This window comes from Electrona antarctica, assembly GCF_951216825.1.
Source record: "Electrona antarctica genome assembly, chromosome: 7".
NCBI lineage: Eukaryota > Metazoa > Chordata > Actinopteri > Myctophiformes > Myctophidae > Electrona > Electrona antarctica.
In genome coordinates this window covers 19,952,621-19,972,396 of record NC_136812.1, presented here as the reverse complement: position 1 = coordinate 19,972,396, position 19,776 = coordinate 19,952,621, and the positions used below count along the sequence as shown (strand labels likewise).

General features: G+C 46.1%; 1 protein-coding gene across 1 annotated transcript in view; it reads left to right on the top strand.

The window, feature by feature from the left end:
• Nucleotides 1-19,776, top strand: part of fbn2b (fibrillin 2b) — a gene marked incomplete at its 5' end in the record, with an annotated part of 82,107 nt that overhangs the window by 10,587 nt on the left and 51,744 nt on the right. The window contains 2 exons of the mRNA XM_079506335.1: nt 6,056-6,151; nt 6,413-6,508. Coding sequence (XP_079362461.1) covers nt 6,056-6,151; nt 6,413-6,508 — 192 coding nt within the window. The remainder of the gene's footprint in view (nt 1-6,055; nt 6,152-6,412; nt 6,509-19,776) is intronic.

The following is a 19,776-nucleotide window of genomic DNA, read 5'->3' as shown; positions in this document are numbered from 1 at the left end:
AGTGGGTATGCAGAGTTATGAGTAAGAAGTTCATATGTTGCACATTGCAGTAAAGCACCACTTTGGGAGTGTGGAAGGTCTGTCTGGAGGTGTGTATTAAGTAGCGTGTCATGTGTTCGGCTGCACTGCTTTAATATAGGCCAGAGACATATCATCAGTCACGCCTGCCCCTGCCAGACCCCACGCTCACACTCTGTTAAGCCTCCACTCCATATGTACAGTACCATGCATGTGTGTGTGCACACACATACATGCAAACACACGCACTCCATGTCTATCAGTTGTCCGCGCTGACCCTGAGGTGTAAAACAGGATTTGGTTCACTCAGTTAGGATTCCCGAGCGGGGGTTCACGTTCACGCGCAGACTGCAAAATGCATAGACTCTGGAGTACATATACAGTACATGGCCAGATAGAGACAGAGCTCCACCAGGACCAGTCTTTGAACACCAAGAGACAGAAGGGCTATACATTTAATGATGAGAGATCTAGGTCTGGTGGATATTTGGAGATTAGTACACCCCAGAGATAGAGAGTATACATTTTACTCAAATATGCACAAAAGTCATAGCCGTTTAGATTACTTTCTGATATCCAAGGAACAGTCTTTGAGACATGAAGTAATGCTGAGAAAGAAAGAAAGAAAGAAAGAAAGAAAGAAAGAAAGAAAGAAAGAAAGAAAGAAAGAAAGAAAGGTATACTGTAGGAAAGACAGAGCTTCTTAGAGCTGCAGATAACTTATTGCCACACTGTTTGTGTCATGCACTCCTCAGCAGGGACTTACGGTAAGTCTTCCCAGAGAACAGAACAGAACACCCTCTTCCAGAGTTAGGTCTAATTCCCCTTTGTATTGTTGTGTTTGTTTGTTTCTTCTTTCTTGACAACTTGTTGCTATACAGAAGTTAAAGTATGAGCATTTTAGTGATCGCAATGTGATTTCTGTCTTCTCTCACATCTCTAATGACAGTCAAAGATCTTACACATCAATGTCCTCTGAGGTACACAGGCGATGTAGTTCATGTGATTATGCCCAGTGAAAAGTAGAAGTGCGCCCCACTCCCAATCCTGAAACTGTATCAGGTTAATGGTTGTGATTAAGTATCAAAGGAAACAGAATACCACCACACTCACAGATCAATATTTTTCTTTTAATTCAGGGCAGCAATGAAAGTACTTCAGCTAAAAGCTGATGAGGATCGACAACACAACTGCTGCATTCGTAGAAAATCCTCCATTTAACAGAATAATACTGTGCAGTTGGAAACAAATTGCAGCTTTTATGTGCCGTAGATCTATTTGGAAACACTAATTTCCTTTGCCCTAATTACATAGCCTACTTTTGGCACCTTGGTCACTGGTCTGGACTATTGATAGCCGTTTTATGTTGCTCGCCTTGCCTGTGGAATTCAGAGGTTTGAGTAAATGAAATCAGCAACACGTTCGTGATTATGCTGTTTAGTACATATAATCCACATTGTGGATGTTTGTGATTATTGTTTTGTATCCAAGCAGATGGTATTCTGTGTTTATGTTTTGTTGACTGCTGTTGGAATCCGTGATCTTTGCCAATGATCAAGACATGCACATGTGCCTGTTGATCAAGTGATGGAATGCTCGACATTCACACATTTCCCGGAGGAGAGAAAGTAAGCCATTATGGAACCAATGACTGTACATGATGACGAGTCACATTGACTGTTACCTGATGACACATGGCTTCTCTGCAAGTCACCTTCATTATGTAACTGACAGTTTAGAGCAGAGCAGCTGTCCTGGGGGATTGTATAGTAGCTTCATCTTTATAACCCCTTTTCCCATAACCGTAATTAACCAACAATTACCATGGACATTCCCTCCCACAAGCCCAGAAACAGCTGTCCGCACTGACTGGCCTTCCATGGCTGTGAGTCTGGGACACTGTTGAACCCTGGGAAACAGAGTTCAGAGAGGGGCCTCCTCTAATTAGAAGCCATACCGTTTGAACATAGTACATGTAGACCCCAAAGTAATAATGTAATGCCCTGTTATGCTATGAGGTAGGTTTCTCATAAGGGAGAACATTTGCACTCGAAATTGATGACGTTTGTGCAATACAGAGTAGAAATTGAAAATAAGCTACAGGACTGTGAGTCACCTATAAAGTGGAAAAAGGTTTTGTGTCTTGACCCTACCATGACAGCATCTCAGCATGCAGCCTTGTATTTCACCACCTTACTTACACATCCATTCTGACGTGGTGGCTGACTTGTCAATGGTCTCAGGGGTGTGTGTAAATCAGGACGGAACACAGCTATAAAGCTCTCAGTGTTCCACCGACACACACACACACACACACACACACACACACACACACGCACACACGCACGCGCGCGCGCACACTGGGGCTTCCTGTGTTTCCTACCCTCTCGTAAAAACACCCAGATGTGAGCAGACAACTGACAACACCACCCTACCAGAATACAGAGGTGCATTGTGGTCCGGTAAAGCTATACACAACTCAGATCTCAGGTCTGGAAGACTCAAATAGCACGTGTGCACACACGCTCGCGTGCGTGGACGGTGGACCCCCCTCTTCCTCTGCATGTGTAGCTTTCCAGGCACGGATCATTGATGCAAACCATCTCTCTCCACCTGGTAGGGGGCATAAGGGGTGAGGGGGGCGGGAAGGTGGCGATGTTTGCCAGTGAGATCATTCTCTCTCCAAATCTACCCCGTTGACTCTCTCCTTCTCCCTCCTTCTCTCTCCTGTCCTCCTCCCTTCCTCCTCCTGCCGCTCATTGGTGAAAGGGAATGGGTCACATGACTATGGGCTATCATTAAGCTTTCATTCCTCCGCGCTTTCTTCACTCCATTCTAGACTGGTTTCACAAACCAAAACGTAATTCTGCTTTGTCTTAGTGCACACCAGTAGTGTACAAATGTAACCAATTTGTGTATACACTCAATTTGGGTCCATTTGTAGTACAATCTTTGAATTACAAAATCAAGGATTTTACTGTGTAGGGTTTTTTGCTCACCATTGCCAGTGATATTAATTATTCTACTATCTGTCATCTCTGATTCTGTTTGTGCAGATCACTTATAGCGTATAATGTGGTACACAGGTGTTATCATTGACATATGTTTGGGTTTTTCTGTTGCCAGACGATGACTATAAAATCACAACTATAAAAAGTGATTTGAGCGAGCGTAACAAACTGCTAGCTGGCTAGCCAAGGCTAACAGAAACTCCTCTGGGTTCGAATTTTGCGCCCCTCAAACAAATCACTTTTTATAGTTGTGCAGCCATGAAGCAGCAACAGAAACATATGTCATTGACAACACCTTGATCCATTCTATACACTAAAGGAATAATCACAGAGGCGACAGAATATTAGCTTCTCAATATTGGTGGCGATGGTGAGACAAATCTACCAAAATAAATCTATAACCTACTCATACTAATATCTATACCCTATTAAGACCCAGCAGATGTCCTGGTATGTCGGCCATGTTTATATAAAAGTTCTATTTCCTTAATTTGCCCCTTCTTTCTGTCCCTCTTTGTCCCTATCTATCTCCTCATACATTTATTCCTCCATTCATTCATCCATTTCATCCATCCATCTGTCTCCTAATCTCCCCACCTCTCCTCCTTCTTTCTATCCTTTCAGCCATCTCTCCATCCCTATACCTTCGTTCTTCCTTCCACCCAGCTCTTTATCCCCCTTATCCCTCTGTACTTTCATCCCATCTTCCTCCCATGTCTCTAGTCGCTATCTTCCAGTGTGTATGAAGTAAATGAACAAGGCGGCTTTGCTCTCTCTGATGTCCTTCCAAGTGCAGCTTTATGCTCTTTCTCCCTCTGTCCGTGACCTATTTTGAAATTATTATTATTTTTTGGGTGGTGGTGGTGGTGGGGTGGACTTGGATGGATGGATGAATTTACCCAGGCTGCTCTTGGCTTTGATGGCATTTGCTTCACAGCACACTGGAATGGTTTCCTCACGGTTTGTTCCACAGCAGGGAAAACGGCAATCAGTCACCCCACTCATTTTTCACGTTTCACTTCCCCTCTTTCTATTGTTGGCCTGAGCAAAGAGAAAGAGAGAGAGGAGTGAACAAGAGAGGTAGATGAAGAGAGAGACAGCTCTCAATACACTCTTCTATGTGAGTTAAGCGATATGGCTTAGTGCCCTGAGCCAAGTTGAGTTGAGGTTGAAATCTGAGAGAGAGAATGAACACATCTCCCATGTGCTGCTGAAACAAATGGAATGCAAGAACAAGGGAGAGAGAGAGAGGGGGGGAGAGAGAGAGAAAGAAAGAAAGAACATTGGTACACTAACCCCTAAGCCCTCCTTACCCTGGCGTTCCAAAGTATTTACTGTAATCCATCTCCATGTGTTGTCACAAGATGCTGTCCAGGCATCGTCTCGTTTGAGCCAAATCTGTACACTGCCAGGATTGTCCTGCATGTGAGAGAGGCATTTGGAATGATATGATCAGATTTACATACAAAGAGACTTTCTAAAGATGTTGGACTTTAGACTTTCCTTCTTTTTTAACAACTACACAGTAAGAAGCTTGTTGACAGGTTGAGCGCATTACGCCACTGCCTCACAATTATTGAAACTTCATGGTCCAAATTAAGTTTCCATGCTTATTACAATTAAACAAATCCTCAATGTTTGAGCTGTCCACAATCCAGGCCTGTATAATGTTTGTGAAACGCTACCTACAGTAAGAGCATATTTGCGTCCCGTGTGTTTGTGTCCAGGTGGATTTGTGGATGCGTATTATGTCGGCTGAAATGCCTCCTCTTGGCTTGGACCGTGCACGCAAACGCAGAAAGCCTCACGAGTCACTACTATACAGTCTCAGCTCCGGGGAAGTTCATTCATGAGAGAGAGCCGAGGGAGAGGGATAGAGATATGGCGAGAAGAAGGTGAAAGATGGGACAGAGGGGGAGATAAATAAAAAGGCTAACAGGAAAGGTGATGGTGAAGATGAGAAAGAGGGATAAAATGAAACGAAAGAGCGGCCAGATTAAATGAGTGAGTGTGGAAGTGGAAAATGACAGAAAGAAGTGGTGGAGTGAATACAGTTGCAGGCATCCATCAGTGAGAGGCTGGCTCAGCAGAATGCCCAAAGTCTGCCAGCAAGGCCAATTAGTGCCTCTCATGAATTACATGTTTTTGCAGCAGACAGATTGGTTGTCTCACACCGTGGCAGAGCAGTCTGCCAGCCAGGGCGGGGTGGATGGGCAGGCAGGCAGGCGGGTGGCGGCGGCGGCGGCTCCTGCTTCACATCATCCTAGCCACTCCACCACTGCACTTATGCTTTGCATGCTCTATTTTGTTCGCTGAACATTATTACCGCCAAAAGTCACACTCTCCCTCAGTCTGTCTCTCCATACGTTCTGTTAACGTTGGCTGTTTGCGCATTTTGTTTTGTTTCGTCTCTGTATATTTCAGTTCATCAAATGTTTCTGTGCCCCCTTGCCTGTCTTTTCTCCTTTCTCCTTTTGGTTCCTCTCTCGCTCTCTCCTCTCAGCACATTCCTGACTGACTGTAGCATACAGCTGGCTCGACTTATGGCTTCCCCCCAGCCTGCTTGATTAGCTTTGGGTTTGTGGCCCGGGGGGGGGGGGACTCGCTATTGAACCAAGGTTTCAGTAAAAACACCAGTGACGTGGAAGGAGTCTTATGTATGTGTTAAAAGTGTCCAGACAAACATACAACGATAAAGGTTCTTTATATACTTTAGATCACGTATTATCAAACCAACAAACCTACCAGTGCGCTCCTTGCTCTGTGGGGCGTGCATCATCATGTCGGTACCAACGATTCAGATAGGGATTATTAATAAAACATTAGACTTGTATGACAAAGCGTTGCTCATAAAAGAATAGTTCTCTCCAGTAGACCTTTGATCAACGTTCCTTTATTGTGGAAGAGAGAGAGAGGCTTGTGTGATTGAACAGATGGCGAGCTGGGAGTTCTGAAGGTCATATGTTCAGGCTTAATAGTACATCTGTTGACACTTGTGCCCCCACCCTTCTCTCCCCTCTTAACAGTTCAGTCATGTAACGTCAGGTGTATGAATGGAGGCAGCTGCCAAGAGGACTCGTGCTCCTGTCAGAAGGGCTACACAGGCAGTCACTGTGGACAGCGTGAGTACACATTTCTACAGAGTCAGCATACCTGGTTGTGAACGTGTGTTTTTAGGTACATGCATGGAATGGCATGCGTGTGTGTGTGTGTGTGTGTGTGTGTGTGTGTGTGTGTGTGTGTGTGTGTGTGTGTGTGTGTGTGTGTGTGTGTGTGCGTGTGCGTGAAAGAGAGAGCATTATTTGAGTGTGTTTGCTGTATATATATATAGAGAATGTATTAATGTAATGAATTACACCCATACCCTCCTCTGTCCCATACAGCTGTGTGTGAAAATGGGTGTCAGAATGGTGGCCGCTGCATCGGACCCAACAGATGTGCTTGTGTCTATGGCTTCACTGGCCCGCAGTGCGAGAGAGGTAAGATCCCATTTTCTGTACGAATATTGTTGCAGTATTATGATTTTACGGCGGTGAAAAGTCGGAGCGATTGGTGCAGGCATTGAGAAGCTACGACAGTGTTTCAGACATTCATTCAGACAGACAAGATTACTGGCAGGGTTGCATGCGTGTTTCTGCATAGCGCCATCCCTCCCAAACTGCAACACACCTGCTCAGCATTCCAACAGAACACCCAATGCTGGTGCAATGGAAAAGACTACCTCATGGGGACATCCAGCCAGCCCTTTATCAACCATGAAAGTCAAGTTTGGACTTGGGAGGGGTGGGTCTGATTGGGTAGGAGACAGACGCCACACAATCTCACAGGGGGGACGGAGTGACGGGTACAGTCCATGGCGTGACACCATTTTTATCAGTTCACCCCCTCAAGGGTTGTGGCAGATATCGCACCCGGAAGGAGTTCAGGCTTTTGATGTTGTAATGTCATGTGTGAAGGAGGTCCTATCAGTCTAGACGCGCTGTGCTGTGTTCATTCATTATTTCAGCACTGACTGAGCACTGGGGTTGCTCTATCTCTGATGACATCATCTGTGCTGTAGACAGACAGACAGACAGACAGACAGACAGACAGACAGACAGACAGACAGACAGACAGACAGACAGACAGACAGACAGACAGACAGACAGACAGACAGACAGACAGACAGACAGACAGACAGACAGACAGACAGACAGACAGACAGACAGACAGACAGACAGACAGACAGACAGACAGACAGACAGACAGACAGACAGACAGACAGACAGACAGACAGACAGACAGACAGTCTCCTGAGCATGTGCCGATAATGTCACTACATTTGCTCTTTCATAACTTCAGAGTTTATATATCTTTTGCTTTTGCGCTTTATGCAGATATGAATAAGTAATAAAACATTTGTTGTATAGTGAATGAGTGACATCCATCCATGGATGGATGGATGGAAAAAGAAACAAGAAATTAAGTTTCTGTTCATGTTCTCAGGAGGTTTAAGGCCAATGCGCTTATGTTAGATGATGAGGTTGAGCAACAGGAGCTCAGAAGCTCTGTTTTGCGCACGGTCTGAATCCATGTAACCCTTTTGGTTATATGTGTTAAATTCTCAAAGTATTTTTCACATTATGTGAATTCATAATCTCAGAATCAATATGACGTCATCAACATGACATCAGAGATCCTTAGGGAAGGGACTGTTCTTTTTAGACCCTATATTGTTTCCAAGATCACATCACTGGAGTACATGTAGGCCTATGTGTCAATTATTGCCATAACCTGATTTATTCCTAGTTATTGGATTATTGTGTGAATTTAAGAGCACTATTGGTTGATACTAGCCGTAGATCCAACTTCTGAAGGAAATAAGGATCCTGGAATTCTACACTGAAACCCCAATAAGGAATTCTACACTGAAACCCCAAATTCTCCACATTCTCCAGCCCCTCTAGCCCATATCTGTCTCTTGACCCTTCCCCTCTCCCTCCCCCCTGGCCTTTTCTCTCCAAGCAACTCTGGGGTCTTGTTTTCTTGGAAAACACAACATCTGAGAGGGTTAGGGTTCAGTGTGTGGGGGGGAGGTGTGGGGGCTTTGCAGACATCTGGTAATAAATAACCCCTCCCCCCGCCATCTTACCCAGACACGAATGACAGAATAGAGTTTCTTTGTGGAGCCGTGTACATTTCCTGACGAGGAGTGGAGAATGGGAGGAAAGTGGCAAGAGAGAGAGAGAGAGAGAGAAAGAGAGAGAGAAGGATGGAGGGATGGAAGCAGGGAGGGGCCATAAGGGTATACGTCGAGATGGACTCCCCAGCTGTGTACACAGGGGCTGGTGGAGGAGAGTACAAACAGTCTCGACTCCGTGCTAAAGGACCGGGGACATCACTGACCGTTCCCCAGCAGCAGCCACATGTCAAACACCCACGCTTTGCCGGGTGTGGTCGCGTGTCTGCAATGTTCTATATGTGTGTCTGTGTGTGTGTGTGTTTGCATGAATGCGCATATTACATACACACGCGCGCGTGCGTGTGTGTATGTAATATGCGTTTGTCTCTGGTATGTGTATGCTGAAAATGTTATTGTCTGTATCTGTATGCCATAAATATACAGACAATAACCCATGTACATGCTCACAACGTGTCACATCACTGATTGGCTATATGCGGTGCGCAACGGCGGTGCGCAACTTAGTATAATTGAGGCATTATGCATGCATATGTGTGTATGTGTTTCTCTTCGTAACGCTGTGGGTTTGTCTGCATCAGCATGGGGGCTGCAGGCTTCACACTGTGTCTGGTAAAGACATGAGTCCCCACTACTATACTTGGGAATAGACAGTAAAGCTGTCCATCCGTTCCATAATGATTCACATCCCATCTGCCCAGAGAGAAAGAGGGAGAGGACATGGGTTCTATAAGTCTCACTTAAACAACATGAATACTTCCTGAAGTAACATGACTCAGCCTAGTGAAAATGAACTGAGTGCTAGCCTGGGCCTTGAAAACCACTCAGCTGCTTGAACCTCTGAATTTGATTCCTATTGACCCTGTCACTGTTTGACACATTTACACAATATTGCATGCTGTGGTTTTGGAATTGAAAGGACATAACTTTCAGCTCCTTGTTTTATTTTTCCTCCAGCATCCACCCCTCAAAAGCCTTACTGGTGTCTTATTTTAGGGCAGTGGTTCTCAAACCTTTTCATGTCAAGGGCTGCCAAAATGATATATATTTGGCTGCAGACCCCCAACTCAAAAATATTTTAGGGACCTCCAGAAGAAAAGATTTGAGTTAAAAATGTTAACAGTTTAGATGCCATGCCCGAAATAACAAGATTAATCTACCTTTGTCCAGGTCGCCACCCCCAAGAGAACATGATTTGATTAATTGGCGTTAATCGAGTGTTTTTTTGTAGAATTTTTAGCTAGTGTCCACGTAAAAACAGCCAAAATCCCTGCATGCACGCTGTCTTTATTGACATTATAGCTCAAAATGAGATGAAGTAGGCATGATCAGCGCGTAAAAAAACATTAATCCAACCTCCCGCTAATGAAACTGATCGCAGCGCGAGTAGGCCTTGTTGGGCCTCCGCAGAGCCGGGGGGCTCAATTAGTTTCACTTCCAACAAAACAACAAGACCGCCCCTTCTTTGCTCATGTTGCAAATTCGGCTAGCACCTGCTACCTAAAGCATCTACCCGCCCCCTGGCGTCCAAAGAGTTAAAAAATCACACTTGTGTGAAGTGAGGGGCGCTCTTATCATCATACATCATCACATTCCGGCCAATCACAATTGGCATCTTCACATTTCTGTCTGTAATTATCCTCATTATGTACTTTGCTCAGACAATCAAATCATCACTAAAATTCCCACGCACACGCAAAGCTGGGCATAAGAGGGACTAGAGCCCCTCAAAATTATAATTAAAGATTTTTCAAACATCATATTATTATATCATATATCTGCTATTTTTGAATAGCCAAAGTTTAAAATATGGTTAAAGTGGTTAAAATGATTGTGATGCTATATTAGACCCTGTGGGGCCCTGGACTCCAGTGGGGGGCCCTGGACTCCAGTGGGGGGCCCCGGACTTCCCACTTTGAGAACCACTGCTTTAGGGAATGTGTTGACCGCATCCTGCACATGCTTCATCGTTTTAAATCATGTAAAATAGTGTCAAGAGATAATCTAGTGGTTTTCTCTGGAGCAACACGTTGGCCATCCGGCCAAGCGTCAGGTCCAGGAAATTCTCCCCTGAGCCTCTCCTAATGTGGTCTCCCTCGTTTCTCCAAACCTCACCTTTTTATGGGGAAACAAATAGAACACAGTAAGAGGACTGCTCACTCTTCATTTGAAAAAGCGTGTGAACCACTCAAGTTATGGTCTTGTAACAGTTGATGGTGTAAACCTTTTGTATAGGCTAAGCTCACTGTTCAGTATGTACGGTTTGACAGTTCAGGCTGTGAGTCAGTAGATTTATTGTGCCGTGACGTAGAGAAATGACTGATGCTGATCAGCTGGAATTCTAATGGCTGTCCAATATTGGTGACAGTTTCATGAGGTGTGTGTGTGTGTGTGTGTGTGTGTGTGTGTGTGTGTGTGTGTGTGTGTGTGTGTGTGTGTGTGTGTGTGTGTGTGTGTGTGTGTGTGTGTGTGTGTGTGTGTGTGTGTGTGTGTGTGTGTGTGTGTGTGTGTGTGTGTGTGTGTGTGTGCACGTCTCAGACTCATTGACTTTGACTAGCTCCTTGAGAGTTAAGCCTGATTTACGCTGTTACTTTCTTGCGTATGTTTGTCACGTGCCAAAAATAGCAAAAGTGTTTGCCTTATAAGAGGGTGGAGCGTGGAGGGTGGAGCTCCAACAACTCCACCCTCTCATTATGCAGCTTTGTCAATGTGTTGCGCGTCTGAGTAGTTGTAGTCGGGTGGAAACCTCATGTGTCCAAAACTGTTACTTTCCAGGATTCAAATAAAAAGAAGTACAAAAATTGTCGATCGGGCCCGGACGGTTAGCTCAACCGCCTGGGCACCTATAGGCTGCTGAGCCAGCCTGACGGCGTGCTGCGGGTTCGACTCCCGATCCCGACGGCCTTTGTCTTACCCCCCATCTCTCCCCATTTCCTGTCAGATTACTTTCAACCTATCAATAAAGGCAGAAAAAGCAACAAAAAAAAATCTTAAAAAGAAAATCGGTTGATCGGCTATTTTTGCTACTTCTGTGTGACACTGTAGTATGCCGAAGTAGGGCATTCATTTACGGGGGAGAAAACAAGTTAAAGTTAAAGAGGTGGATGTGTGTGCAGTGTGTCTGTGTGGAAAATGGTAAATGGTGCATTTATATAGCGCCTTTATCCAAGGCGCTTTACATAACCCATTCACACACACATTCATACACCGATTGCGGCGGAAGCCATGCAAGGCATCAACCAGCACATCGGGAGCAATTTGTGTGTGTGTGTGTGCGTGTGCGTGTGCGTGTGCGTGTGTGTGTTGAATACACTTATTGTAAGTCGCTTTGGATAAAAGCGTCTGCTAAATGACTGTAATGTAATGTGTGTGCGTGTGTGCGTGTGTGCGTGTGCTTGTGCGTGTTTATCCATGTTTTACTATCACTATCGCGTTCATGTATCAAGCCGTGGGATGTGCACTGAAGCCTGTCCACTGTCGACTATGCTTTGGGCCATTAAGCCAGTTCCAGTCTGCTGCTTGACTGCCTCCTCCGGCCCAAATAAACCCAATGATCACAACGGAATGTCAGGGCAACGTTGAGGTGCTGGAAAACGTAGGAAGTGGTGCTATTTCTGATCTGTTGACTCTGGACAGGAGTGGACAGAACATGACGGTAATAGACATGGCTCGCTAATAGACTAATAGGCTCCCTCCTGGGTAGAAATTAAGGTGGGTCCCAGCCAGGAGCAAACACTGCTCATTCTACTGTATACACCCAAGTGGAACCATCAACATCATACACACTATATTATATAAATTAATAACTAATGGAGTTTGAGCTGCACTTTTGGTAGGACCATAAATTAACATAGTCTGCATTTAGACAGTTAGACCAGGAGCTCGTTAATAGTGCTGATGAGGCCTTTTGAGAGCGCTTGATATTTTTATCCAAGTCTGCAGAAATATGTCTCTCCGGCTATGTTTGGATAACAAGGTTTCTACCTCATCCAGAGCTTTTGCATGATTAAGTACTCGCGATGACGACATCATCATGTTAGGTTTTATGTGTAATTGGGAAGGTCTTGCTTGCTGTGTTTTTTTAGAGTGCCGTTTTCCATGGAGGTACTAAAGTTTCGATTAAGCGCCTCATAAACAAAGGCTATGGGAATCATTTTTAGGAGCCACGGCCAAATATAGAGATCGTTCCTGTCAGTATTTGTTTGGCATGCTGGTAGAGTGGGTATAAATATGTTTGATCTTGGGGGGCTGCAAAGACATGCCTTCACTGAATAGGCACCGTTTCCTGAGTAGTGATTGTTAATGGTGTCTGGACACCACTTGCCAACTGTGTGTGTGTGTGTGTGTGTGTGTGTGTGTGTGTGTGTGTGTGTGCGTGTGCGTGTGCGTGTGTGTGCGCCCCGCTTCTGCCCTCAATAATTCCCAACATTATTGTTCTGCCGCTCGAGTCGACAGGAACTATACTAAAACAGACAGAAATAGTTGTAGCAGACCATACAGTACAATGGAGGATAAATTATAGAGACAATGACAAGGAAACTGCAGCAATTATGTAGATTGTGGTGGTCCTGTGGAGGTCAAATGCTTTCACATTTATGGAAAATTGTCCATTTGACTTGAGCAACAAATAAAGCCAACATTAGCATTTACGCCACAAGTATTAAGATAATTACTGAGAGTGCATGAGAACAGATACACTGATGGCAGGTTTTTCCACCAAGACGTGTGTGTTCTGCACCATAAACCCTCAGTGCTTTTTCTCTTTTCTCTTTATTCATTCTTTGTTTTATTCAGTGTTACAATAATATAGACAGTCAAATAATTCGATAGAAACAGTTCAATCTTTAAGTGCCCTGCCCCCACCCATTCCCCCGTCCACTCCAGAAACAACGAACATACATTCTCTTTTCTCAATGCTGTCCATTGACATCACGTTATACTGTGGTGTTCAGCTGCAGAGCGAGGCTGGTGTTCAGCTGCAGAGCGAGGCTGGTGCCAACACCCTATACTGTGGTGTTCAGCTGCAGAGCGAGGCTGGTGCCAAAACCCTATACTGTGGTGTTCAGCTGCAGAGCGAGGCTGGTGTTCAGCTGCAGAGCGAGGCTGGTGCCAAAACCCTATACTGTGGTGTTCAGCTGCAGAGCGAGGCTGGTGTTCAGCTGCAGAGCGAGGCTGGTGCCAAAACCCTATACTGTGGTGTTCAGCTGCAGAGCGAGGCTGGTGCCAAAACCCTATACTGTGGTGTTCAGCTGCAGAGCGAGGCTGGTGCCAAAACCCTATACTGTGGTGTTCAGCTGCAGAGCGAGGCTGGTGTTCAGCTGCAGAGCGAGGCTGGTGTTCAGCTGCAGAGCGAGGCTGGTGTTCAGCTGTAGAGCGAGGCTGCAGAGCGAGGCTGGTGTTCAGCTGCAGAGCGAGGCTGGTGTTCAGCTGTAGAGCGAGGCTGCAGAGCGAGGCTGGTGTTCAGCTGCAGAGCGAGGCTGGTGTTCAGCTGTAGAGCGAGGCTGGTGTTCAGCTGTAGAGCGAGGCTGCAGAGCGAGGCTGGTGTTCAGCTGCAGAGCGAGGCTGGTGCCAAAACCCTATACTGTGGTGTTCAGCTGCAGAGCGAGGCTGGTGCCATAACCCTATACTGTGGTGTTCAGCTGCAGAGCGAGGCTGGTGCCAAAACCCGTTTCATGTCACAGCAGATTATGATCTGCTATTGAGGGCTTATCGCTCTTAGCCACTCTCCCACAGTCTCTTGCTCTCTGTTTGACTGCATGTGTTTGTGTACATGCACAGTACACGTACTGTATGTGAGTGTCTGCACGTGTGTGTGTGTGCGTGTGTGTGTGTGCGCGCCTGCGTGCGTGTTCTTGCATACACATGCATGCACGCATCAGTGTAAATATTTAGTCACGTTTGAGTGAATGTCTTTGGTGTGGAAGAAGTGAGCAGAACAGATAGGAAAAGAGACATTTAAAGCCTGCTGATAATGGCCTTGATAATACTAAGAGGCAGCCATGGTTGGTTGGCCAACATGAAGATAAAACACACACACACACACATGCACGCACGCACACACACGCACACACACACACACACACACACACACACACACACACACACACACACACACACACACACACACACAGTGAGAGACAAACAAACAAGCGCACAGTACAAGTTGAATCATTTATTTATAGTATATGCACTTCTGCACAAGGCACACGGGGACACAAACAATCAGCAGAGATGCAATCAGAAATTCCATAAGACCTGCCAACTTATGAACATTCACAATGCGCACGCACGCACGCACGAACGCACGCACGCACGCACCCACGCACGCACGCACGCACGCACGCACGCACGCACGCACGCACGCACGCACGCACGCACGCACGCACGCACTAGTAAATCCCTCTGTCTCTTCTAACAGGTGAGGTAAAGGGGTGAGTTGTGGTTAGGTCTTGTCTGTTTAGACAGAGAGATAGAGTATATATCCTACAGCTGTTTAAAGTCTGGCGATGGCCCATCTGGGATGGACGCATGCATGCACGTTTGCACGCACCAAGGGCCAACACGCACGCACACATACTCACACACAGTATGTGTGTGTGTGTGTGTGTGTGTGTGTGTGTGTGTGTGTGTGTGTGTGTGTGATCATCCACAGGAATATGTGTGAATGGTGATGGCTTGATTCCCATGTAATCAGTTCATGTTTCATGAGTCCCTTATCTTCATAAAACTCCCTCGCTGGGAATACTGTAAATATATCAGCTATTATAAATCACAAGGAAACAATTCTCCTCTTTCTGCTCTCTCTCTCTCTCTCTCTCTCTCTCTCTCTCTCTCTCTCTCTCTCTCTCTCTCTGCTCCATACACATCACATCCACTGCTGACTTGGTTTCTCTCTCGCACTCGCTCCTGTTGTTGACCTCAATAGACATTTTGGGGCGCCCTCCCTTCTCCCCGATCCCACCACAGCTGGGCAGGTTCTGTGGGAATTTGTTTTCCCAGAAGGCTTTGCGTTCCAGACAGGATTAACTACTTTCTCACCTCGGCCATCAATGAATTTTATCTTTCTTTCATCAGAAAAGGAGCGAGGCTTTGAAGAGTGATGACATTTGGCTGCGGTACCCAACTCTTATACAGTTGGCTAGACTACAATAACATTGTCCAATAGGAATCGCTTGTTAAATCACTTTAACGATTCCCGATGTGATTGGCTGGCTAGTGGGTGAGAACTGATGTAGGTGAAAGGTTATTGGGTGCGGCCATGACCTTGTTAACCCAACTCTGGGCTCAGTTACAGTTGGCCAGCGACTATTGGCAGCTTTTATTAGAAGCCTAGTGGTGATTATGAAACTGAATGTGTAATGGAAACCCCTTGTTAGAATGAGAAAGGGCCAATATGTTCTATGCTGAGTTTTCATTAACAGCTTACTGCCTATTCAAAAACATGCACAAATGCCTGATCTACAAGCTCACAATGTGTTGCATCGTGGTGGGTTGTGAGCTTGTACATTCTTTTGTAAAAGTTCACCTAAAATGACATCAAATAGGGACGCCAGTGGTTGAAGGGAGAAAAGGATTTAGAGATTATTAAGGAAACCGGATGCACCTGGATGTGAGACAGAGATGACTAAATGTGTATTTATTATCATGACTGCATTTCAGTGTGTGTGCGTGGCTGCGTGCGTGCACGCGTGGCTGTGTGTATGTGCGTATGTGTTGGAGGGCTGTTGAGATGAGTGGGATGGAGTGACTCAAAATAGAAACGAGAAGGGAGGATCTTGTGAGTGTGTTTGATCTGCTGAGCAATTCAAACTGTAATCAGACCAAATTGCTTCCGAATGTTGTCTACAAGTCCGAGCCAGGAAGTAGGCTTGCTCTCCTAACCTAACCTGTCTGGCCCACATGTCCACTTGATACGCATGCACACATGCACATGCACATGCACATGCACATGCACATGCACATGCACACGCGCACACACACACACACACACACACACACACACACACACGCACACACAGACACACAGACACACACACACACACACACGCACACACACGCGCACACACACACACACACACACACACACACACACACACACACACACACACACACACACACACCCTCCTGCCAGGCACTTACACATGGACACATGGACTGCAACTCATGTGTAGATATGTATATTTTGAGATATGAGACACAGTGAGACAGAGACACAGTGAGACAGAGCCATAGTGAGACAGAGCCATAGTGAGACAGAGCCATAGTGAGACAGAGACAGTGAGACAGAGCCATAGTGAGACAGAGCCATAGTGAGACAGAGACAGAGTGAGACAGAGCCATAGTTAGACAGAGCCATAGTGAGACAGAGCCATAGTGAGACAGAGACAGTGAGACAGTCATAGTGAGACAGAGCCATAGTGAGACAGAACCATAGTGAGACAGAGACAGAGAGACAGTGAGACAGTCATAGTGAGACAGAGCCATAGTGAGACAGAGCCATAGTGAGACAGAGACAGTGAGACAGAGCCATAGTGAGACAGAGCCATAGTGAGACAGAGACACAGTGAGACAGACACAGTGAGACAGAGACACAGTGAGACAGTCATAGTGAGACAGAGCCATAGTGAGACAGAGACACAGTGAGACAGACATAGTGAGATAGAGCCATAGTGAGACAGAGACACAGTGAGACAGACATAGTGAGACAGACACAGTGAGACAGTCATAGTGAGACAGACACAGTGAGACAGAGTCATAGTGAGACAGTCATAGTGAGACAGAGTCATAGTGAGACAGAGCCATAGTGAGACAGAGACAGTGAGACAGTCATAGTGAGACAGAGTCATAGTGAGACAGAGACACAATGAGACAGATTAATAGTGAGACAGAGACACAGTGAGACAGACATAGTGAGACAGAGACAGTGAGACAGACATAGTGAGACAGAGACAGTGAGACAGTCATAGTGAGACAGTCATAGTGAGACAGAGACACAATGAGACAGATTAATAGTGAGACAGAGACACAGTGAGACAGAGACAGTGAGACAGTCATAGCGAGACAGAGTCATAGTGAGACAGAGACACAGTGAGACAGACACAGTGAGACAGACACAGTGAGACAGAGACAGTGAGACAAGAGACCGTGAGACAGTCATAGTGAGACAGAGTCATAGTGAGACAGAGACACAATGAGACAGATTCATAGTGGGACAGAGACACAGTGAGACAGACACAGTGAGACAGACACAATGAGACAGATTCATAGTGAGACAGAGACACAGTGAGACAGAGACAGTGAGACAGACACAGTGAGACAGACACAGTGAGACAGACACAGTGAGACAGAGACAGTGAGACAGCATGCCCTGGCTTGCCGTGTCTTATTCAGTCCAGTAAAAGAGCACTGGGTTGCGCTGCTCCACTCTTTTGTTTGGCCCCTGCATTACGGCACAGACATGCATGCTGTGTTTTACTTCAGACGTGTGCTGTGTGCGTTATGTACACAGGCGTGTGTGTGTGTGTGTGTGTGTGTGTGTGTGTGTGTGTGTGTGTGTGTGTGTGTGTGTGTGTGTGTGTGTGTGTGTGTGTGTGTGTGTGTGTGTGTGTGTGTGTGTGCGCGCGTGCGTGCGCGCGTGTGTGTGTGTGTGTGCGTGTGTGTGTGTGCAGCAGCTAGAGAGAACACAGAGAGAGAGAGTGACAACTTGCTGTGCGTATGTATTTTGAGCAGACGCACACATGCCGCTTTTGCTGAACTTGGCTACTGTGGTTGTCTGTCTGGTGTTGCTGATGGTCAAACCATGGGAGACTCCAGTCTTCACTCACTGGCTTCAGTGTCTCTCTATTTCTCTACATCAGAGATGTAATGACTACTATAGCCCACAGCCAATACCAAAATATGCCGTCTTCTTTCAACCTTTCTCTCTCTTTTAGTCTCATTCTCTGTTGCTTAACCTGCCTTTCTTATGTTGTTCATAAACCATCTGGTCCCAAATGTGGATGCTTGATGATGATTACGACTCCAAGGCATTTTATTCTGGCTGTTTCATCCCAAATATTCTATTATCTTTTCATTCTGTTGCTGATTTTATTCGATACTTTTCCTTCAGTTTTATGTAAAGCACTCTGTAACTTAGCTTTGATAAATGTTTTATAACTACTATAGTAATAATAATCCTACTATAAATGTATAATATCTGTATAATATCTGACTACAACCGTGCCGTGCGTCAAGCAATGTCGGTCGGATCACTGATTGTACAAACATCATGTGTGAGTAAATGTTGGCGTCCGACTTAGCCCAGATATACCCATGTGCAAAAATGGAGATGACATCACAGTCAGCTGTCCCAAATGTGGAGTTCCACAGGGCTTCAGACTGGCCTACAAGTACTCTCTCTGTTAACGGGTACTACACAGCTACTGTCCACAAAATGCATGAATAGGATTCACTTCAGGCCTCTGAATACACCAAAAAGACATAAGCTGCAGCATTGTGTGTGCGTGCGTGTGCGTGCATTCGTTCGTGCGTACGTGCGGACACATCTGGGCCAGAGGTTGTCCCTCTGCTGTGCCGACTATGCAGGCCACATTAATCCAACCCAGATGTGAGTGGTCCGGAGCTCAGCAGTAGGTCTCAGCTGCTCAGGGGGGGGGACTTGCATTCCTGGCCACAAATTGTGCAGGAAAGATTGTCAGGTCACTGGTGAGTGTGTGTGTGTGTGTGTGTGGGGGGGGGGGGGGAGGGGGGAGATAGAGGTAGAGATAGACAGGCAGGGTGAGAGACAGATAGAGGCAGGCAGGCAGGCAGGCAGACAGACAGACAGACAGACAGACAGACAGACAGACAGACAGACAGACAGACAGACAGACAGACAGACAGACAGACAGACAGACAGACAGACAGACAGACAGACAGGAACTTGAGGTGGGCTGGCATGAGCCACAATCTCCGTTCTGCATGATCAGTTTGACCTACTTTATTTCCCCCATCCCCATCTCTCTCTTTCTCTCCCTCACTCCCATCCTCCCTCATTCCCTGTCAACGTCAACTGGATGTGATTTAGCTTTCATGTAGCACAAGGAAGCAATAAGGGCTAGAGGAGGAATCCCACAGCACAAGACACACCACCACTGAACCCTGTTTGTCTCTGTGTGGACCTCATTGTGTTCTTCTGACTGCAGGCTCCGGTTCCCCACATCTCAGGTTACCGGGGCTGTCACAGTCTTTCCCAACGGCGCATATAGCGCCTTTTTAATCTCCACTGTGACAATCTTGGCGATCTACCTTTTTAATGAAGACTGTATTAGTTTTGGCGCCGCCGCAGTGAACTTAATAAGGGCCTCCGCTGTGGGGGGAAGCCGACATTAGGTGCACCGTTGAGTTCTATTACGTGTGACTGAAGAACGGACATCACATTTGCTGAAAATGGTTTCAGCATGAGGTCATTGTGTCTGATTCCTGAAGTGCAGTTAACGTGATTATGTTGTTAGTTTGCTAACTGCAGTGCAGCGTGCGGGCAAGGTACCAACATTTTGTACCTTGCACTTTGTCTTCAACTTTCCTGTG